Source organism: Genypterus blacodes, unplaced genomic scaffold, assembly GCF_046128005.1.
Source record: "Genypterus blacodes isolate CSIRO-AG114 ecotype Tasmania unplaced genomic scaffold, CSIRO-AGI_Gbla_v1 ptg000058l_1, whole genome shotgun sequence".
Classification (NCBI taxonomy): Eukaryota; Metazoa; Chordata; class Actinopteri; order Ophidiiformes; family Ophidiidae; genus Genypterus; species Genypterus blacodes.
Window position 1 is genome coordinate 6,701,538 of NW_027466870.1, and position 23,217 is coordinate 6,724,754.

Here is a 23,217-nt window from a genome sequence, read left to right on the forward strand (position 1 = left end):
AATTTTAATTAAAAATCAGTTAAATAAACCAAGTACACCGGTGGAACCCCGGAAAAAGGATCGTCCACGCATGACTCGTTAACATTTGGGTTGCCAGGTTTGGGCAGTCTGTGGTATGGAAGTAATTCAGTGGAGGTCACTGATGGAGATATCGATATAGTTCAAAACATCATGTCCGTTGTTTCTGTATTGTCTTAGAGCGTTTTGCTATTATTATGTACTTTGACTCTTTATTAAATGTCAACGCACTGAAGCAACGTCAGAAAATTGTAAGGGGAAATGTACAATATTTTTGCTTTACTTTCCCCTCTTTACCTCCTTAACATTATGTTATTGTCGCTTTATATTGGCTACACTGCGATTTATGTTATCAAAATTAGAGCGTTTCTTAAATTGAACAGATGTTATGTGGCGCGGTGTGTTCTGAATGAAACGAGGCGCACACGCATTGTGTGAGTTAGACAGGGTGAAAGGGGGAAATAGGAAGATAAATCTGGCAACCACAGTCTGCCATCTTTGATTGTGCGACAGGCCGCGGCGCGAGCGGGGCCTCACTCAAGTCGGGAAACGCTCTGGCACGAGATAACGGGAGGGGACAGACACGGAACCACGGGACGAACGAGTACCGGTTCCCCCACGAAAGACCGAGCAGACGAGGACAAACTGGTCCCTTAAAGCGGCACTGAACCCGTACAATAGAAGCTGTGCATGTGGAGAGCGGTCTGCTGGCTGCCAACGAGCAAAGTAGCTAACCATCGTTAGCCGAAGTGGGTTAGCAGGCTAACCAGCTTTTGTAATCCGCCGGCCAGACACACGTTCGTCTACCAGAAACCAGGCCGAACCCGGACTTCAAGTCAGGCCGCACAACAAACACGAGGATACAAGAGGTTCCATCACTGGCAGGTGGGTCAACATGTTACGGAAGTTGTACGTTTGAAGTTAAGCTCAAAGGCTGATATGTGGCTGCTCGCTAAACGTTAGCTTCCTTTGGCCACCGACGGGCTCAGAGTCGATGTGATGGCGACAAGAGAGAAACGAAACCACGCTAAACGATGCGGGCACCCGGCCTTCCTTCCAACCGCATCACAGCCGCCACTAGATTTGGATTTAGTGTGACTGGCTAGATGTTTACGTTTACCATTTTGATTATAACTTTTGGACAAATTAGGGACTGCAAGCCTGGTCTGGCGAGTTCCGGGCCAAATGGGGCCCAAACTCCCTGCCGGTATGAACCACCCAGCCCACCACTAGTAGTCTGATTCATGGGTATTCACGGATCGGCCTGCGGACTCGTCACTGACTTACAGAAACACGATCATATTCAAAATTTGCTATCCATCGAATGTCTTATTTGCCTTAATCTAAGTCGTTGTTATGGCTTCGTAGTCCATCTTAGTCTTTGCATGTTGCAGACTCGTGTGTGTAAATCACTGTGCTTGCCTTGTTGTGATCCCATGCAGGTCTAACAAATACATCCGCAAATGTACGTTGTTGTGTGTGTTTGAGGATGTTCGCGGTTTTTCTAAGTTAAGGGCCCGGCGATATAAATTCCCATCTGCAAATGTGTAACCGAGAGATGACGAACGAGCAGCGTGGTGGCACAAGGTTCCGTGTGCATGTGTATTGCTAAGAATGTGTCTTTATCTCAGTACATTTGATTGGAGTTAGTATTGAAAGACCGACCAATAACCAAACCTTATCAGAGAGCTACTGCTGATCGTGTAAATGTTTATATTCTGATGAGCCACCGTGACAAAGAAAGACTCAGATCCAAGCCCCCTTTCCCCGCTAGTCAGTGTCCCAGTGTCTTAATCGCAACCTGGCATATACGTATTTCATTTGGGCATTAGTGTAGAATTCTCAGCAATTTAGTGTCCAGTGAATTTAAAACTGTCCCATTTTAAGTGCGTTTATCTGGACAATAGGATAATGAAATTACTGGCCTGTCCCAAGGGAGACGACCTCAGGGGTATTGATGCTTTGGCAGGGAACACCCACAATAAGCTTAAGTGGTTGTCCATCCGCATCTTCCCCAACGATTTGACATCAGTGAACCAAAAGTGTAAATGTTGATAGAATCATCGACCACAAGCTCCTCTCAGTATCTTGTTGGTAAAAAAATGTGCTGTGTGTGTGTGTGTGTAATCCAACAACTTAACAATGGAGTTAAATGAGGCCAAGGTAACACAAGCCTTTCAACAACAATAACCTTCCGCTTCATGTAGGCCATCTACATGACTTCCTAGTCTTTATGACTTCTCAGTTTGATTAGATAATTAAGTCCCACTACAAACAAAGGAGGGGGGGGGGTGTGGCTGTGGAATGCACTGTAGGTTGGTCATTGGGTCAAACTGCAGGTTGAACCCAGATGTGGTCTGCATGGACGTCCTGAATTATTTGTCTATTAAACTGCAGTGTTCACCTTTGTTTGGACCTCATGGTTGAACTTTGTTTGGCTTCATGCCCAGAACCTGCAATCACACAGATTACCTTAATTATTTGCCAATATGTAGATTCATTGGCCAAAAACCATGACAAGACTTGGGCTGTAGTGAAATTATAGACTGCACCGTTTTAAAAATATGGGTTATTGTGCACTCAGACAGCTGTGGGCTCTTCTAACTGTCTGTGTGTCACAATCATTCCATTGTTAGGGTTAACAGTAAGCATGCAAACACTTAAGTGATTCCTTCCATCTATGTGCTTCTATAGACACTCGTCATGTCAGCAGCGCAGTTTCCGTGGTTGAAAATCTACCATTTTTCTAGACGGAGAAAAAATCTGCTCGCACGTGGCTGGTTTTAATTTCCCTTTCTAGACCTTCTTTTGTTTAACGGCTGAGCAGAAACACCAAAATTCTTTGTATATAGCGCGCTCTGGGAATGATAAAGGGCAGCAACTTATAGGCTGAGCTTGATGTAGTGACTGTGAAGCAGAAGTACCTCCAGGAGAGCAGGGTTGTGCTGGAGGTCAGGCTGTGGTGATTCAGACTGAGGATGCAGGGATGCTGTTGCATGCTTGGTGATGAATCTTAGGCTGATTTCTCTTCTTGCATGCCTCTATAAACTTCAGGGAAGTTCCTGTCCAGCATCTGTTCCCTGTGATCTCTGATATTTTGCAAGATGAAGCTGCTTTGGAATTTTGCTGATGCTTTCTATGTGTAGGACATCATTCCAAGGTGACCGAGTTCTCTTTGTGGTTTCTTTGGCCCTAAGGAAGCGCTGTAGCGTTTGTGCTTGTGATTTATTCATAAAGGATGTAGGGATGATTTAATTTGGGTAACTCTGCCACCCATCAGTCAGCACTTTTACATGCACTCAATACTTACTATTTGTCCTCACTGCAATTAAAGGCAAAAATGCAATTAGGTTATATTAAAGCACAGAATCAATTGGACTCTGCTCTTCTCTGGGTAAACATGACACGCTGTGAACTCGTAGTATGAGGAGAGTCCTCCCATTGAAGGAATGTAAGCAGAGGCTGTACACTCTGTTTAAGATATTGCATGCCATAACCTCTGTAATCTTTTAGAGCTCCAGGTCTTCTTCCTGTACTATAAGTTTCTTTTCGCTAACTGCCAACGGCAACATCACAAAAAATTTGTCACCACAACAGAGGAAGTGGAGGTCCTATAGCCAGGAAGTGTCAAGCCAGGGGGTGGCTTTTCTTCTGGCACTTGCTGTGGAAAATAGGACAGTGGTGTATTCTGTTGCAGGGCAGCTCATCCACCTCTGCTCACACCCACCTAACCGCCAACTGGTGTGTGGGCTTATATTGAAAATAAGTTTGTTTTAATGTGCATCATACAGCATTAAAGCTAGACTAGATGTGTTAAGGTGTTTATTAATCAAGGTCATCTAATTTCATCTTTTACTCCACTGCTGATTTGAATTGCTAATATCAAGCGATGTGATGTCACTGCAACAATCCATCAATGAAAGCTGCGTTGTTCTTAGATGAGCCGGAGCGGTTGGTTGTTTTGTATTTTCTGCAGGATTTCCCAAGGCATCTAATTTTGACAACTTGGTGGAAGGATGTCCTGGGTTCAATCCCAATTCTGATCCTAATAGTTTCCACAGTCATTTTCAGTGGATCGAATGCTCAAATGCTTTGGTCGAGCTATGAGCTCTCATTACCACTTTTCTAGTTGTTATCGTGTTATTTAAAAGAAGAAAACAATAACAGTCTAAAAATAAGTTTGTTAAAAAAAAAAATTCCCTCAAGTGGTCGCTTTGCGTACTAAGGCCAAGTTGTACAATGTTGAATGAATTCAGCAGAGCTGTCAGCTCTCTCTCACACACACACACTCAAACACACGCACACACTCAAACACACACGCACTAGCACTGCTCCATTAATAATAGAAGACCTCTGTGTGACATAGGAAAGACACTGCAGCCAAACATGCTGTGTCTCTGTCCTTGGTATGGCTCACAGTTTCTTGCTCTTGCTGTTCTTGCCACCTCGGCCCTTTCTTAGCTTATATTTCCTATCAGTCTCCCATCCAAACACCAACCAGTCTCCTTGTGCCATCTTTTAATTTCTCAGTTGTAAGCTTTATAAGTTGGGTAAGAGTGAACACTGCAACGACATTTCATACAAGCTCTGGGTCTGCAATACTCAAGAGTTTGTGATTCAATTTGATGTGTTCTAAATTTGTGCCAGATGTTCATAGCAAAGTCTGTTCAATATCTGTGATAGTGAGCCACAGAGCAGCTTGTAACGTTCCTTAATTGTAACATGTTAACCCTTCTCTCCAAAGCCTGTCATGTTTTTAAAACGTGGTCATGAGTCGGGTGTAAGGCCTGGGTCTGGTAACCTGTAGTGACCCGTTCACATCAATGGCGAGGCGAGTCATTACTTGAGTGTGACATGCGTGTTTGGAAGAGTAAGCATGGCAACATGACACACCCGGCCAGGGGGGAGGCATTGTGATGGAGAAATAGAATCTCCTCTGGTGTGTGTCCCTTACCTAAACCGCTCTTCTCCATTCAGAAACTATGGCAGCTTCTTTGCCATGGGAACCAGCATCGGACCCTTGTGTTTCTGTCATTGATGTTGTAAGGCAATTTTTAACAAGTAGACACTTATGGTGAATAGTGAAGAAGGGTTGAAGTTTATATGCTTTATTAAGATAAACTCAAGTGATACTTTTGTTCTTCTTTCATCTTTTGTTATTTTCTCCTACCTTGGCGCTACAGGAGGCTGGTTCTGGGGGCGAGGCCAGAGGACCAGACTCAATGAGTTTCAAGCGAAATGTCCGAGAAGTCAGGGCAGAGCACCAAGGCAAAGGATGGCAAAACAAAGTATGCAACCCTTAGCCTCTTCAACACCTATAAGGGCAAATCTCTGGAGACCCAGAAAACTGCAGGTAAACTCACACACACCAACTAACAAGCCTTCTGTATCTCAGAAAACAAGTTGTACCATAGCTGAGCAGTATACTGTAATTTAGTATTTGCATTATACGTTAGTTTAACTTTGTCTGTCTTGTCCTTTCCTTCAGTGGCTGCCAGACATGGGCTCCAGAGTTTGGGCAAAGTTGCTGTCAGCCGGCGCATGCCCCCTCCGGCTAGCCTGCCCAGCTTGAAGGCAGAGAACAAGGGCAACGACCCCAACGTCAACATCGTGCCCAAGGACGGTAGTGGCTGGGCGTCTCGACCTGAGGCCGCAGAGGGGGAAAGGTAATTTAAATCATTTTGCACATGTTGGCTTGCATATTCAGAAAACATGAAATGACCTCTGTGTAAATGAAGTCATGTGATTTACTGGAAATTTGTAATTTAAAGAAAGGGATGGCATCCATAACTCTGCAATTGTCAAAACCCCTGTGTGTCCCTTCCTTGTCTTATAACCTCTGCCTTGTTTTCTGTGCCACAGGCAACAGGAGACACCGCCACCCCAAATCAAACCACCAGTGCCCCAACCACAGGACACTTCTGTTGGTGGCAGCCGTTCCTGGGCAAACAGCAAGCAGCCACAGCAAGAAGGTAAACATGTCAATCCCACAGAGACACTCCGAATCTTGTGGAAAGCCTTCCCAAAAGAGTGGAGGCTATTATAGCGGCAAAGGTTGCACCCATCTTTATATTGATAGCTATTGTTTTGGACTGGGATGTCCAACAACCTCATGTAGGTGTGAGGGTCAGGTGTTCACATACTTTTGGCAACAGATCCATTACATTCACTGTTTCCACCAATGAAAATATAAGACAACATAAAAAGTAAAATAAAGTGACAATACACCACATATACAAATGTCGACTACTCAATAATCAAAATGATCAGTAATCCATAGTGTCGGCCCTCATGTAGACCGTGCAGACTCCAAAAGTCATGGCTTGGGTAAGGAAGAAAAAGAGTGGGTGTTGTACTCCAACTGAGGTTTAGGACTGGCAACATTTTATTTCAGTTAGTGACTGTTATGTTATGAGCAGTTCTGGAATCTCATTAAATGCTAATGTGCTTGTCTTAACCAGGAGCTACTCGTGTAAGCAGCCACTTTCACCAGGAGTTTCCCAGCTTGCAGGCAGCTGGTGAAGTAGAGAAAGGAGATGGTCAAGAGGAGGAGCCTTATGGACCAGGCCCCAGCCTCAGACCTCAAAGTATGGCCTTGCTCATAATGTTATGTCTGCTGTTGCTTTTTCATTTCTTGCAGTTAACGCACCATAATATTCTTGACTTGAATTTTTGTAAATCTCTGGTCCTTCTAAGATGTTGGCAGTTGGCGTGAAGGAGGTGGCAGGAATCTGAACACTGCACCTACCCCTCCTGAGATGGACAGCAAGCCTCCAGAGGAGGGGAGTACGGTGCTTATTACTTCTGCACCACCTGAGGAAGCTGATGAGACGGCTCGAAACACACCCACAGAGGGTCAAAAGGAGAAGAAGGATGTGAGGGAGAAGCAGCAACCGCCTGCCCCCCCTCAGCCTAAAGTGAATGGAGGGCAGCAGCCACCTGCTGGGGTGCCGCATCACTTTGATCCTGCCTTTAGAAGCATGATGCCACCCTATGTAAGCCTCATCTTGATATTCTAAACTCAACACACAATTTGTAATTATCATAATTTGTTTCTGACACTTTTCTCTACACTGACTTGACGATTGGTGTTTTTATGTTTCAGATGTTCAGCGCCTATCCTCAAATGACTTTTGTCCCTGGGCAAGCAAACTTAAGATTCCCAACGCCACAAGAAGGAGCCAAGTGAGTTCACGCCTAAGCCTAAGATAGTTGGATCCAATATAAGTTCATAAACAAAATAGTCTGATGCAAACCTTTGTTTTCCATTTTGAAATTTAACAAAATTCTCTGTGGATTCCTGCTTGACTTAAAACCCCAAAGATTAAATTAAAGCTCTTTAAAAATCAGTTACAATGAACAAAATGATATTGCTGTTAACAAACCTGAATGCCTGTTATGTGTGAATCAGTGTGTGTGTATTGATGTTACTAGCCCATCACAGAAAGTCTAGTAATCATGTTGATTACAATCATTACAAATCATTATTTCATTGTCGTCATGATTTTCAGCCCAGAGCACAAAGAGAACACAGTGTTTTTAAAGCTCTCGGTGCCTTGTGTACTATGGAGTATATTGTTGCATACGTGCAGGTCCCATAATCATATTTTTCTGTGCTTTATTTCTTTTGGCTGCTCAGGGGCCCCCGGCCAGTCCGGCCTCAGCAGGCACCCCCTCAAGCCTGGCTCCAGGACCCAGACAGACCCTCCATCATTAGTGCAACAGAACTCAAAGAGCTGGACAACTTGGACACGGATGCTGATGAGGGCTGGGCAGGTCAGTAGTTTGGGTTAAGTGGCTAATCGGTGACTGTAGTTGGTATAAAGCCCATTCAACAGTTTTTAATTTCTATCAAATCTCATCCCTTCTGTAATCCAGGAGCTCAGATGGAGGTGGACTACACTGAGAAACTCAATTTTAGTGATGATGAGGAGAACCAAGCTGCTAAAGAGAAAGGAGAAAACTGGTGAGCGTTTTGATCTTATCCATTAATAGAATAAAGCTATGTTGGTGTTGCATAATACAACGGTGCTCTTAATCGGTTTACATGAATCTTCAGTACAAATGTATAACTATGATACCAATGACAGATATGATGACTCTGGCGATTTAACTACCTCAAACAAATGTCACATCTGCAGTTAGATTAAAAAAATATACATATTAAGAGAATTTAATGCCTTTAATAGTTGGTAAAGTAAAACTTGGTTGGAAGAAATGGAAAGGACAGTAATCTTCCTAGTAATGAGTAATTAGGGCAATTGTCACAAAGAAGAATCTGAATGTTTGTTTTTCCTAACTGGTATCGACATCATTTCAGGGAGTGGATGGGGAAAGCAGAACGTGTTAGATCTCGGCCACCAGACGGTCAAGAAGCAAGGAAGGAGGGGTCAGAGGACCGTGGGGGCAAAACCGCATGGGCTGATGGTGTGGATCCTAGAGCGCCGTCTCCTAGCATTATGGGCCAGCACAATAAATCAGCTCCTCCACAGGTAATGCATTACACTAAACCACTATTACCTGTGCACTGACCAGTGTGACATATTGCAAGCAAGGTGTTTAGTTAATAGCTATTCTAAAAAATCTGTCTTATCCTTTAGGGGGGTAGTCGCCCGGTAGGTAGTGGAGCTCCACGTGTGAGCAAACCTGGTGCTGAGGAGGACTCGGAGGCCTGGAGGCAGAAACGCAAGAAGACTACAGAGGTTTCTGAAGCTGTAGAACGAGCGAGACGGAGGAGAGAGGAAGAGGAGAAGCGGATGGACGAACAACGACTTGCTGCCTGCGCTGAAAAACTCAAACGTCTCAATGAAAAACACAGACAGGCAACTGAAGACAAATCTGCCCCTTCTCAGACCAATGATGAGGAGGGAGCTGCTCTTGAGGAAACGTCCTCCTCAACTCCTGTTCCTGCATCCAGCCCTGTACCTTCAATCCCAGTCACACAATCACAGGTTCCAGTTCTAGTCATCCCAGCTCCTCTGCCAGAAAGAGAAGAGCTAGAGGAGGAGAGGGTGGATAGAGACATAAGTGAACCTATTGCAGATGAGGAGGTTCACTTGTCTCTTCCACCCAGCCCCCCAATCCAAAGACCTGTGGCTGTAGCTCCTGAGCCACAGATTGAGAGTGAGAGCCCTTTGCCAGAGGCCATACCATTGGCGGAGGAAAACCAAGCTGATAGGACAACAGAGCCCATCCGAGACTACTTCAATATAGAGGACAACAGAGGTGCGCCAAGTCGCAGAGCCCTTTGAAGATTTACACGTTTATCACCATAGCGTACTTGTAACTGCCTGCCATTCATTTCTTTTAATGCTATTGTTTCTTTCCTGCAGTAGATGAACCACATCTGTCGCTGCCTCGTATGGACACACCCAGTGGTGAGGAAGTCCAGGTGGCAACCCCGCAGCTGGAGGGAGAAGCAGCTGCTGCTATGCGTCCATCTCTTACCTCAGGCTATTCCAAACAGTTCCAGAAGTCTCTGCCTCCTCGCTTCCTTAGACAACAGGTAAGCGTGTCCACTTAGTGAATTGTTGGTAAGGATGATAATTGGAATAGGAATCAGAAGAAGCATTTTGACCTCTAGTATTCGTATAGTCGGACTTTTGAGCATACATTGATACCTTCTTTACCGCTATCCCTCTTTGATCTCGCAGGAGCAGATGAAACAGCAACAGTGGCAACAACAGCAGCAGCAACAACAGAGTGGGGGCTCAGTTTCTCCATCTGGTAGTGCTGGAGTTCCTGCCAACCAACAACAACAACAGCAGCAGCAGCAGCAACAACACCGTTCCATGTATCAGCCCATGGGCCCGCACCACCAGCACCTGGCTTCCATGGGATTTGACCCCCGCTGGCTCATGATGCAGTCCTACATGGACCCCCGTATGATGTCAGGACGACCACCCATGGATATGCCAACTAATATTCATCCTGGTAGGGATTGCGTAAATATATATTTACAAAGATAGATAGATGTGTGTCTGTGTGTATATGTGGCTTATGTTTAGAGAAATAAGTGTATCTATTGATGGTGTATCAATATTTTTTTGCACCAGTACTGATGACAGGCGACATACAACCTTCTAAATGTCGTTCTTCTCTCTTCAGGGAGGATGCCTCCTAAACAGATTGTGCGCAGAGAGCCCGGTGACAACTCCAGCTCCAGCTCTGACTCGTTTGACCATTTGACTCGACCTATACGTGACCATGGCCTGCCCTCAGAGTCACGCATGGTATGGGGCTCTGACCCATATCCACCGTCTGAGCCCTTACCATCTGTTACACCTCCTAAAGGACGGGAAGAAAATAAGGAACCAAGGTAAAAGGAAAATTCAAGATTATTCATTGTTATTTAGAATAAGTTTTTTTTTTTTTTTAATTTCTACACATGACACATGTTGACCACATACATATGATTGTTTCTGTACAGGCTAGACTCTGGTTTGGATTTGGACAGGGGTCTCCCAGCTATGTATACCCAAGATCACAGTGCATTGGACTCTCGGAAAAGTAACTTCTTTCGGGACCCTACAGAGTCTCTGTCAGCATTCACCCAGGGTCCAGAGGATGCCCCGGGGCCTCTAGACAGGGTACCTGTAGGGTCAGGCTTTGACACTGAGGAGCCAGGCTTACCTAGTGGGGAAGAGGTAGAAGCTCTAGGGCATGCCATGCTCCAGAGGAGCGTCTCCCAGGGCTCCAGCCACTCCTTAAAGCTGGATGAGCCCAGGTTCGATGGCCTTCCTCTAGGAACAAAATCACTAGAGCTGCAGGACACAGGGGACAGAGCAGATGATAAGGCACACAATGACTTCTACTCACAGGCTGCGGTTACTAGCAACAGGGCTACACCTCCTGCTGATGGACTCCACAAACAAGAGAAGCTGCCTTTACCAGCTCCTAGCAAGCAGAAAGCTGAGCTCCGTTGGGGTGGGAGGTCTGGAACTGGGCGCCGAGAAGGACTAGGGGGAGACCGACCTATCCGCAGGTCTGGGCCCATAAAGAAACCTGTTCTAAGGGACATGAAAGAGGAGAGGGAACAGAGAGAAGAAAGGGAGAAACGACATGAAAGAGGAGAGAGGCCCAAGAAGGAGATGTCAACAAAAGCGCCCTCTGCTGCTGCTGCAGTGTCTGAGGGCCCCAGACCTCAGGCTGAGGGAAAGAGGGAACCTACTGAGGTTGAAGAAACACCCTCAAGCCTTCAGAGAGCTAGAGAGTCTCAGCCATCCTCTGGTGCTCCCACATCTTCTTCTCAGGAGGAGAAAGCCGACAAACTGCCCACTAATGATAAACATCCAGAACCCAAGCTACCCTCCAGGAAAGAGTCCAACCTCCCTCCACGTGCTTACCGCCGAGAGGAGAGGGAAAGGGACCGTGAGAGGGAGAAGGAAATGGAAAAGGAAAGAGAGAGAGACTGGCCCGCTGACTCAAATTTCAAAGGACGTGGTCGGGGGGAATATTACTCAAGAGGACGGAGCTACCGAGGGACTTACAGGGGCAGGGGGAGTCGAGGTAGAAGTCGGCCAGACTATCCTTACCGTGAGCCTCGATCACGCTCTGATTTACCTTCTGCTGGAGGAGCAGCTGCCTTTCGCAACAGGGAGGAAAGTGAGACACGGAGTGAGAGCTCTGATTTTGAGGTCATACCTAAACGTAGGCGACGCCGCGGTTCAGACACAGATTCTGAAAGTGAAGGTGGAAGGGAGTCTGCCAGTGATACTGGGCCCTCTGACCGTGAGCCCAGCACTAAACCTAGCCGACCATTCAAACGAGACCTACCTGGGGATGTTCGATCAGGTCCACACAAGCCAGGCTTTGGACCTCCTCACCTAGGGGAGAAGGGTGGCCCTAGAGGGGATGATGAGAGCAGACCTAAGCCAGGGTTTCTTCCTAAAGGAGAGCCTTCTCGGCGAGGTAGAGGAGGTTTATACAGCAGACGAGGTGGAGCACGGGAACGCGGAGGCCCTCGATCGGTCCCTCTTAGACGACCAGGAGCCAGAGAGCCCTCTTCTCAATGGCCCTCCAAACCCATGGAGACATTCAGGCCCGAGGACGCAGAGACTTCCTCAAGATATGACAATCACCCGAATGATCGACGACCCCCAAAATCTGACGGCAAAAAGTTTGGGGAGGGGGCCCCACAAAGTAGCAGAGAGAGGCCTCGGCGGTCCAGGCCAGCAAGGCCCCCCAGACAAGACAAGCCTCCTCGTTTCAGGCGACTGAAGGAACGGGAGGCTGCCGTGTTGGCTGGTGGAGAGACGGGCATGTCGGGCCCTCTACCCCAAGTCTCTGCTGCTGCTGTCCCAAGCTCTGCCTCTGCATCAGTCTCCCTCTCTCCATCCCTCTCCAGAGCTCCAGGCACCCCTGTGACCGTGCCTGCAGATGGGTCAGCCACTACGGCTGCTGCTGACCTGCACTCATCTGTAGAAGCTTCCCTGCCTGACACTAGCAGCCCCAGCGTTGCAGCCATCGGTACCAAGTCCCCCGACTTGTCCAATCAGAATTCCTCAGACCAAGCCAATGAGGAATGGGAAACCGCGTCTGAGAGTAGTGATTTCAACGAAAGGAGAGAGCGAGAAGAGAGAAAAGGAACACTGGGGGCCAATAATGATGCAGGCACTGCCCCTGCTCCTGCCCCTGCACCTTCACCCCCCCAGGGCTCTGTGACCCCCAGTAAAAACTCACCTGATGGAGGGATGACTCCAAAACGTGACGGAGCCCCTGCAGCCAAGAGGAGTTTCTCAAGCCAGAGGCCTACAGATAGACAGAATCGCAGAGGAAACAGCGGAGCCAAACCAGGCCGTAGCTACGCTGGTGGGAAGGGAGAGCGGAGGGGAGGGGCCAAAACTGGACGTAAAGGGTGAGCTTGAAGCCAACAGGTGTTTGTGTATTTTGATGGGTTTACCTACACTGACTAAAGTATGATAAGTCTGCTTATTGCACATTGAATGCTTGGAAGTTCATTGTAGTTTTATTATAAGAACTGTGCTACTTCTAGAGTGGATCCTTCCCTACTTCATTCATAGCCGTGTAAAATCACAGACAACGATGAGAAACATTTTCTTATATTATACAATCTATCTCAGTCACTATCGTGTTGCTCATTTTTCCATTGCCTTCTGTGTCTTTCTCTATCCATCTTTTGTGTGGCTCACACAGCCCTGGAGCACAACAGAACTCAGATGCAGGTGCACTAGCAACTGGGGGAGGAGCCCAGCGACCTGCAAAAGATCAGTCTGCCCGTCGCAAAGATGAGGCCAAACAGGCGGCCAAGAAACCCAAGGAGAACGCTCTCTCTCAGTTTGATCTCAACAATTATGCAAGTGAGTGAACACGCCTTTATACAAAGACAGTGTATGAATCTATGCTTTAATCCAGCTGCTTGTTAACAGAAAAATCTTTAGTTTATCTGTAACCTTTCCTGTTCCATCCCTTCAGGTGTTGTGATCATTGATGACCACCCTGAGGTCACTACCACAGAGGACCCCCAATCCAACACCAACGATGACGGCTTCACAGAGGTTGTCTCCCGCAAGCAGCAGAAACGCCTGCAGGATGAAGAGAAACGGAAAAAGGAAGAGCAAACCACCCAGGTAGGGGGAGAGCTAGATTGCTTCGAGTAAAGAATCTTTTACCAAGGCCTTAGTGGATTAAAAACCATATCTGTTTGATGTATTATTAATGTCAACACCTCTTCTACAGAACTGGGGTAAGAAAGGCTCTGGTGAGAAGAACAGAGGGGGTGGAGGAAAACTTCCGCCTAGATTTGCTAAAAAGCAATCTTCACAGCAACAACAGCAACAGCAGGCCTCACAGCCACCGCCCCCTCCAGCGACGGCCCCTCAGGCCCAACCGCAGCCATCCATCTCTGCGCCCCAACATGCTCATATGCCCCCCAGTCAGCCTGCTCCATCCCCCCAAAATCTGGAAGGAGCGGTGGCGCCTCTGCCTTCTATACCAGCTGCCACGGTGGACTTCACCTCAAAAAGCCTGCCCCCTGCACCAACGCAGACACTCAACAGTCTGGGTACAGAACTGTGGGAGAACAAGGTGTCGGGCCCCACTGTACTTCCAGAAGTTAAGAAGCGTGAGTATTCTCATCTTAAATCTATTATGCCATTACCAAGATATCATGTATCTCTCTGCACGTAATAGGAGCTCTTATGTTGAACATGTAATGTGTATATATATTCCAGTTGGTCCAATCAGCCCTCCCCAGCCACCTTCTGTGAGTGCCTGGAACAAACCTCTTACCTCCTTCACCGGCCCTGTCACATCTGAGGTACGTCAGACGTCTCATCAGCTAACATCTCTATCATCCATGCTGCTCCTGTGTCAGACAGCTTAAAATGATTGTTGTCCATTTCTAATATATTTTCTATTTCAGGGCGTGAAACCTGGATCAGAGGGCAGTGTTGAGTTGGCAATAGACAGTATTCAGTTTGGAGCACCATCCTCTGCAGGTAGCACTGACAGTGATGGGGTACCAGCCTTGTTAGAAACTGGACCTGACAACAAACTACCTGCTCCCAAAGAACAGAGACCCAAACAGCCTCGTGCTGGCCCAATCAAAACTCCCAAGGTAAGCCTACTGGAGAGCAGACACTGTTTTTATTTGAGCAATAATGTATTTTGAAGCCTCACTGCAATGTAAATGTTCTACCTAGCTTCCTGAGATGGAACCAGTAGAAACCAAGGAGTACAAGCCAGGTCCCATTGGTAAAGAGCGTTCTCTGAAGAATCGCAAGGCCAAAGACGCACGTGGAGGAGAAGGAGAGGTGATGGATGGAGGCGTGCCTGTAGGAGTCAGCAGAGCCACAGACTCCAGCCCTCCAATCATTGATGCTACTGTACCAGAGCTGGGCGGGGACATTGAGGGCATGATCACCGTGCCCTCAGCAGAGTTCACAATTAACTCTAAGGTATGTCACTGTCACATGACCTCATAGCCAGGCCTTTTGAGCATGTTTGAACGATATCTGGATTCCAAGCAATTCATAAAATTGTGTGTCCTCTCTCCCTCAGGAATCTGTAACTGACTACACCACTCCATCTTCCTCTCTGGCTGACAGTGTTCCAACAGTAGGAAACAAAATGGAAGAGAGCTTGGTGGCCAATGTAAGGACACTTATTACTAAAAACTATTAGTGTCATTGCCGTCACTTATCAGCACTTGAAGATTGATCTATCGTTGTTATTGTTGTTAGGTGGCACTACCCCATTCTTTGCCCCTTCCACGACGAGAGACCCTGCAGCAGACTTCCAGTCTCAGCACCGTCTCCCCTGCAACTGTTGACTTGACACTTAAGGTACACAGGCGCTTGGAAACTTTAAAGTTATTACAGTTGTAGTTGTCAGGCAGAGAAAGGCTTGTTTCTTGAATCTCAGTTTGAGCTAGACAAAATCTAAAGTGGTGTTTATACATTAACCTTAATCCTCTTGTGTGTTGTTTTAGATGGAATCTGCTCGTAAGGCTTGGGAGAACTCCCCCATTTTGGAGAAAAATTCTCCAGTTACTTCCTCTTCCTCCCCCATTACGTCCTGTGCATCCTCTTACTCCTCCTTCTCGTCAGCCTCCATACCACAGATCCCTGTGGCCTCGGTTACACCCAGCACCTCACTGTCAGGTAATGATCTACTATGTGTTCCTCTGACCTACGATCTAATCCCTATGCTCCTTATCTTCTCACATTCTATGGTAGACTGACTTATCTCAGCTTTATCAGCGATTATCAGTCATTTCTTGTCTTCACATGTGTGTGTTTATCTCCATCTCCCAGGCACTGGTACCTATACAACATCATCCCTCAGCACCAAGACCACCACAGCCTCTGACCCCCCCAACATTTGTAAGGTGAAGCCCCAGCAGCTACAGGGTGGAAGTCTGTCCTCATCTAGCAGTAGCAGTAGTAGTAGCAGCTTCTCTCAGCTGGGCTGTGTGCCTCCCCTCCTGCCTCAGCAGCAGCAGACCCAACAGGTTTATGTCTCCCAGTCTGCAGCAGGTGAGAAACGCATGAAATTGCATTTCAAGTCAATTACTAACATTGTTTTGGAAAATAATGGCAGTGACGATTCAGTTCTGAGCGGACTTTGGTTTAATAACATACATGTGTGTATACATTAACTGCTTCCTGTACCACCACATTTTCACATACACTGTTTTACCAAAAGTATGTGGACACCTGACCATCAAACCTACAGTACAACCACATTCAACACTTTGTCTATGGAAATTACAAAAACTATGTGCTGGAGTTTTATGAACCTGTTAGCAGTGTGTGAGGTTGAAACACATGAACTCAATCATTTGGAGGAGTGTCCACATACTTCTGATGAAGAGGTGTATTTGTTTCAGGACTGCTTCCTCATATCCTTAAGCAGTTATCAAGCTGTTGGAGTGCAAAGGTACTCAGTGGGGTTGTTAGCTCATTAGCCTGTGTCAGAGTGAGGCCTTGAGCAGAGTTATTCATTCATATCATTATTATCGGCTCACTGTTGCCTGATAAATCTTAACATAATAAAGGACACTGATATAGATTCACTTCTCAGCACACAGAGGATCTATAGAGAAACGCTTCGGGACATGAGAACCCACTGATGAACAGAACTGTTGTATATATTCAACATGCAGAAAATTGATCAAGCAAACCACAGAATAACATTACAAGGTAGTTGAGTCATTTATAACACCAATACATGTGATTGACCACAGCAAATGAAACATGAGGTTTGGAGCACATTTAAGAATTCACTTGCATATGTATGTAGCTGTTTGTGTGTCATTCTGGAGTTTGAAAACATTAAACTCCCCAATGATCCTTGTTTGCTTCTGCTAGAATCTTAATGTATGGATTTGCATAGAAATTGCAAAAGCATTGTTCATAAGTGCTGAAACTCTTGGTTCCAGGTTCTGCAGCTCAGATTCCAGCCTTCTACATGGACACTAGCCATCTGTTCAACACGCCCCACCCTCGCTTGGCTCCTCCCTCCCTGGCACAGCAGCAAGGCTTCCAGCCCGGCCTCTCTCAGGTGAAACTTGCAAATAGATTTAGGAGAAGCAGTAACATGCTGATGTTGTAGATAAAATGGAAGTTAATCCCTCGGCTTAATGGAGTTGTGGAGTGTTCAGTGGTTTACCATAAATAAACATCTAGAATAACCTGCCTTTGTTCCTCCACTCTACAGCCGACAGCAGTGCAGCAGATTCCCATCCCTATCTATGCTCCACTGCAAGGGCAGCCTCAGCACCAACACACACACCAGGCCCAGCTAGGACTTAGTACTGGTCCTCCAGTCTCCCAGCCTCAGGACCTGTTCAGCTCTTCACTGCAGCCTTACAGGTAACATGAGAGACACCTCAGGGATTCTGTTTTTATCACAAGTGTCAGTATTCCCTCTTTTGAGGCCCAGGTGTAATCCTGCTCATCTTCTGATTCACAACTCTCCCAGGTCTCAGCAGGCATTCATGCAGAGCAATCTATCCCAGCCCTCCATGATGCTGTCAGGACCTTCCCTGCACAGTTATGCTGGTGTGCAGGCATCCGAGCTGGGCAAGCCTCAGTCCAATCTGGCCTATCAGCAGCCCTCCTCCACCCAGCACATTCCCATCCTGTTTGAGCCCCAACTCAACCAACCCTCGGGCATGGGAGGCTCTCAGCTCATTGACACACACTTACTGCAGGTAACGTACCTGCTCAGAGGAAATGCGTCATACTACCTGAAGACATTCATACAGACCACACTCATATTTATTTATATTGTGTATATCCTGTGTTTGTATTCCATCTGAAATCTCTCTGTTCATTTTCAGGCTCGACAGGGGATGAATCAGCATTCAAACATGTTTTCTGGCCAGGTGCAGCAACACGGCCAGAGTAGCTATTACAGCAACACCCAGTCACCAAGCTCTGCAATGCAACAGGTACCGTCTGTCTTTAGTAGATTAGTAATTGAAGATTATCTAAAGTATTGATCTAATAAACTTATAAAGCAGTACAAACCAGTAGTCGGTGGGCTGTGTGACATCCTGTCAACTCCTCTGAAGGTAACCGTCTCTCTTTCCGGCTCCCAGCTGTCTCTGCCAAACTTTGGTTCAGGTGGAGGCCAGCCCCTCCTGGCTCTGCCCCCGACTCCTCCGCAGGCGCAGCCCCCCAACATCAACAGGCAGCCCCCTGTCTCCCAGCCTTACCGAGGCATCATGGGCCCCAACCACAACATGATGCAGCCTCCCACGAGCAAGGTAAACCAAGTTTGTGTTTCCACGGCTTACTGCTCATATGTTTCTTAAGTCATTCTTTGGTGAAGTTTTATGTGTTTGACACATTCCAGATGGACATGGATCTGAAACTGTTTGGCAGCGGGATGGATGTGAAACCTGGAACTCCTCCCGTCAGTGCCAGGAGTACCACACCTAATTCCAGCCCTTACAGGTATCACATCAGAGTCACAACAGGCCGTGGAAATGTGTTTAGTAAATGCACAGGGTTGGATAGATAAATGAACCTAAAGGGGTTTACAGTGACAAACATGCAGACGTTTGATTTGAAGTACGTTACCAACTACATATACTGTATAAGCTGGGTGTGTATGGTGTTACAGCTGGGCTAATGTTTGTTAGTCACTTACAGTATGAGTGGGTGGGGGAGGCGTTGATATTTGATTGATGACCTGCACACCAGCTGATTGTCTGTGGTGGAGCAGCTGAGTTGAGGTCCCTTATTTTCTGTTAACAGCAATCGCCTTTTATCAGCTTTGTCATATCATGCTGAACATCTTGCCAGGTAAATCCTCATTGTTTTCAGATAGATGACAGATCTGTGCTTTTTTTTTTTTTATACAATCTTAGAGGCAGCCCTCTTAGAATCTGATTCATTTCTAATCATCGCTACACTGCAAGGAAAATCATCAACTGCTGCTGACTTTCAGTTGGGATTTAAAGGCCCTGCACACTCACACAGGTGTTTCGACCATTAAGCTGCTTAATCAAACCTGAACAGTCTTAAGTTATAAAGTTGTCAATCAGGGCGAATCTGAACAAGCACACGGTCAAAGTGCTCCATTAAAGTGTGAACACCTGTTTGTCCATGCAGGGCCTTTAATCTCGTCATGCTGTTTTGTTTCAGGTTGGGCTGCATTGGTGTTTTATCACAAAGCATGGTGCCTGTATGTGTGTGTGTGACAGCTCAGACTCATCTCCCAAACTTAGACAATGCTGCTGTTATCTTCCCCCAGACAAACCATTTGCTCCGCCCCTTCATTCAGGCGTGAAGTAGAATCACCGCTCTCAGCAGAACGGCACATTTGCTTTATCCAACATCATTTTATTTTGTATCTATATATTGATCATACACACGCTCATGAAACATCTGATCTTCATTTCACGTTTGACCATATAAGGACAAACTCCCTCATAAACAGCAAGGGACCTCATTATCCTGCAGATCTCCGTCAGCCATTTGTTTGCCCCATTAATGTCTGTACAGATGTCAGAATTGGTCTCTTCCCTCAACCACCACTTCTCCTGGGGTGTCGTCACATCTTTGTAGCTTTCTAACCTTGGTGTGTGATTGTTTGGTGGTAGGCGTGTTTCCTGTGGGCACTTTATTTATTACTCATCCAAACTGTCCCTGTGGTTTATTATACTTTGGTCCCGACTGTAGTCAACATCTGCTCTCACTGTCTGAGGGTTCACTTAGACTCAGCACTGATTTTAACAAACCGTGGTTGACTTGGTTGCTCCTGAGTGCTTCTGCACGTTCATATCTGCCACAATAACTATTACAAAGGTTTGGTTGGAGAGCACAAAACAAGGCCGATGTGTGAACACTAAGATTAGCAGCTATCAAATACTGAGGAGTGATGAGTTGTGTGGCTTTTCTTCTTTAATTGCTGATAGTGAGCTGTGTGCTGTTGTTAATCCACCCCAGGCTTTGCAACTTTAGTTTGCTGCTGCATGAAATCTGAGCCATAAGCTCCAGGAAACACAATGACTGATTGATCAGCTGCTGAACACCTACACACACACACAATGAACTGTAGGATGTGTGGCCCGTGATCACAGTGTTGTTGTCTCCTCTGACCTAAGGGCCAGCTCCACCTCCCCTAGCAGCCAGTCCAGTAAGATGAACAGCATGCTGTACCAGAAACAGTTCCAGCCCAGCTCAGCCGGCATGAGGATGACGCCTCACTTCCCCGGCCAGTTCAACCCACAGGTGGCACACACACACACACACAAACACTGCAACACTTCTGCATTACATCAACATGAAGTTCATCACAACAACCACAGGACAGGAGTTATTAGATCAAATGTAACTCATAATGAACCTTTTGTTTGATTATATTTCAGATTCTGTCTCAGCCCAACATCGTGTCTCCTCTGGTGCGACCTCCTCATGCTAACTCCTTTGCCGGGGGTGTCCAGCGCTCTCCCATGGGCCCTCCCATGTCAGCCAATGTGGGCGGTGGTCTCATGCCTCACCCCCGGCCCCAGCACCAACAGCACAGTCAGCACAGTCAGCACACTCAGCACCCTCAGCATCCTCAGCACCCTCAGCACCCTCAACATCCTCAGCATCCTCAACATCCTCAGCACCCTCAACACCCTCAGCATCCTCAGCACCCTCAGCACCCTCAGCACCCTCAGCATCTGCAGCATCCCCAGCATCCTCAGCACCCTCAGCACCCTCAGCACCCACCCCGTGGACCCTCTGGCCCATCCCTGGCACCCAGAGGCACACAGGCAGGGCTCAAGGCCGAACAGGACCTCAAGGTCTGGTGGAACGTTTCTGCTCATTCTGTCTAATGCATGTTGGAGTGTTTTCACATGACAAGTGCTGAGCTGCTCCCGTGGCTCTGCTGGGAGAGGAGCGACTCCTCCTCCTCACGGTGTCGCACTTTGAGAGATTGGCTTCTCACCAGGGTCTTTGGCGTTGCCAGAAGCGACTCGTATAACACAAAACAAGCAAACAGTCGTGTCGTTCATCCAAAAGCAGAAAAGCATTTCTCTTTTCTTCTCCAGACACATGTGAGAATCTCTCTCGCTCTCTCTCTCGCTCTCGCACTCTGCTGGATGATTGACAGGCTTGTCATGTGAAAGCAGCCTTGTGTACACTGGCCAGTTGGAAGTGTCGATGTTCTCTAAGTGACTGATTGTTATTTCTGTGGTGTCCCCTGCAGGCGAAGCAGAGGGCTGAAGTGCTCCAGTCCACTCATAAGTTCTTCTCCGAGCAGCAGCAACAACAACAGCAACAGCAGCAACTCAAGGCCCCACAAGTCAGCAAAGCCTCTCGCCTGGATCAGGGAGGGAAGCCGCCGCTCGAGACCTCCGCCCCCAACCACCAGTCGGGGGCGGAGCCTGACAAGCCCCCCATCTCTGCGGGCAAGCCCATAAGGACTGGCCCCATAAAGCCCCAGGCCATCAAACCAGAAGAGGGCAAGTAAAAAGCCACACACCTTCCTCATACGACGATATGAGCGGATGGAAGAGGGGAAGAGAGAGAGAGAGAGAGAGAGAATGGAGATCCATCCACTCACCGGGCGCCTCATATCAGCCCCGGGGGGAGGAGGACGGGTTTGGAACCGAGAGTGGGCACTGTCCCTACACGACGCTCTTCCTCTTCTTTCCTCCGCCTGACCCCCTGTAGGTTTGGGGGGCAATTTGATTTGAATCCTCCAATTATGTTTAGATGGTGATAAAGACGGCTGCACAATTAGTTCAGTAGAGTTCTGCTGTAACGGCTGTGAGGAGAGCGGAGAGAGAAATGTCAGATTTGCTGCTGAGTTTGTCATTTTGATGGCTCTGATTTCTCTTCTTCTGTTGTTTCCTCCCCTTATAGGATCACACATTATAGGAGAATTGTGTTTTGTTATGAAAGAATGAATCAGTTATGTTTTTGTAGTCGAGCAATCTTATTAAAGCGACGTCGTCATTTAGTGATGCAGACTTTACTTTGCCCCCAATCTTCCATCTTTACTAATCCCCAGGTTTGTGTGTGTGTGCGTGCGTGTGATCGGCACCACTTCACCACACACACACATGTACAGATGCGCACACACACACACACTCAGTCAAACGGTTTCAAACACATTTGAATAGAAATCCAATCAGAAATTATGTTGTCTTTGTTTTTTCTTTTTACCAGAATGGAAATGTGAATCGCAGCAATTGATAGATTTTTGACGACTGATTGATTTGTTGATTAATCTGCCTGTGAGCCTTTGCTCCTGCCTTCTGCTTTCATCTCCTTGCCTGAGCGTACGTGTCGGGGTGTGTGTGTGTTTGTGTGTGTGTGTATTGGGTGTGTGTATGTGGTCTTAACAGGGGGGAGGAGGCCTGCAGCGTGACTCTCCTGTGTGTTTAGCCAAAGGAAACGCAGGGCAGAGATGAAGTCACAGCCTTTAGGGTTTGGAGCGGAGCTGTAAGATAAACGGTGGAACTATCACTACAGACAGGTTCTCCAGTTTAGGCTGCTGCTGTCACACACACACACACACACACACCCTCTCACTGCATCCACACTCATCCATGCTGTCACACACACACACACATGCACACACACTTCACTGTAAGCACCCAGACCTGCTGCTATTGACGGAGTTCAGTTCCCTTAGCTAGGACATAGCAGGATAGGGCTACCTAGAGGAATAGAGAAAGGGTGAGGACTTGATTTTTCTAATCAGTAGAAAACCCGAGTGTGTGTGTGTGTGTGTGTGTGCGTGTGTGTTTGTCAACCCTCACGGGGAAACGAGAACGGGACAGACAATGAGAAAGAAGTTGAAAAGCCTCAAGTTCTTAAGTGTTTGAGCAGAAGGACACATATTGTTTTGTTGTCTTTACCGATGAGAGGAGAGCAATCAGTGCCGTCTTCTGTCTCTGCCTCGCCTCCTACGGCTCTCCCACCCACAATGCTCTCATCTTGGACAAGGGTCCTTCAGAAATGTACAGTAGTATGCACCCTGGGGTGGGAGGGCGTCCTCCCCACCCCTAACCTAGCAGGGCATGAGTCCTTGTTTTGGAGGATTGATGAGGGAGAGAGGGTTAATTTTTTTTTGTTGTACTTGTACAGGGGTTTCATCGCTGTATTAAAATATGTACGGTCTTATTTACATTCTCTTGGTTTGGTTACAGAAACTAATAAAAAATAATATACTGTTAAAAACGACACGCTGAGTTTTCTTCTTCTTCTGTGATAGTTTTATGTT

At 47.0% G+C, this 23,217-nt stretch overlaps 1 protein-coding gene across 8 annotated transcripts; it reads left to right on the forward strand.

Moving 5' to 3' along the window:
* Nucleotides 1–515: 515 nt before the first annotated feature.
* prrc2c (proline-rich coiled-coil 2C) lies at nt 516–23,177 on the forward strand. Of its 8 annotated transcripts, XM_076153571.1 has the most exons (36): nt 516–903; nt 5,202–5,371; nt 5,507–5,684; nt 5,881–5,990; nt 6,480–6,605; nt 6,715–7,013; nt 7,124–7,203; nt 7,649–7,794; nt 7,897–7,984; nt 8,339–8,510; nt 8,619–9,243; nt 9,351–9,523; nt 9,672–9,951; nt 10,126–10,336; nt 10,448–12,874; nt 13,174–13,337; nt 13,453–13,607; nt 13,717–14,101; nt 14,211–14,296; nt 14,402–14,596; nt 14,682–14,936; nt 15,040–15,132; nt 15,222–15,323; nt 15,470–15,641; nt 15,795–16,016; nt 16,922–17,043; nt 17,200–17,354; nt 17,464–17,695; nt 17,825–17,935; nt 18,086–18,253; nt 18,319–18,443; nt 18,747–18,794; nt 20,099–20,225; nt 20,363–20,662; nt 20,708–20,785; nt 21,193–23,177. In XM_076153571.1, the coding sequence occupies exons 2-36, from the start codon at nt 5,257–5,259 to the stop codon at nt 21,454–21,456; spliced, it is 8,589 nt and encodes a 2,862-aa protein (XP_076009686.1). In that variant the 5' UTR covers nt 516–903; nt 5,202–5,256; the 3' UTR covers nt 21,457–23,177. The 8 variants fall into 8 exon arrangements, with proteins under 8 accessions (XP_076009686.1, XP_076009682.1, XP_076009685.1 ...); XM_076153567.1 differs by having other exon boundaries at nt 20,363–20,785; XM_076153570.1 differs by having other exon boundaries at nt 18,343–18,443; nt 20,363–20,785.
* Nucleotides 23,178–23,217: the final 40 nt, after the last annotated feature.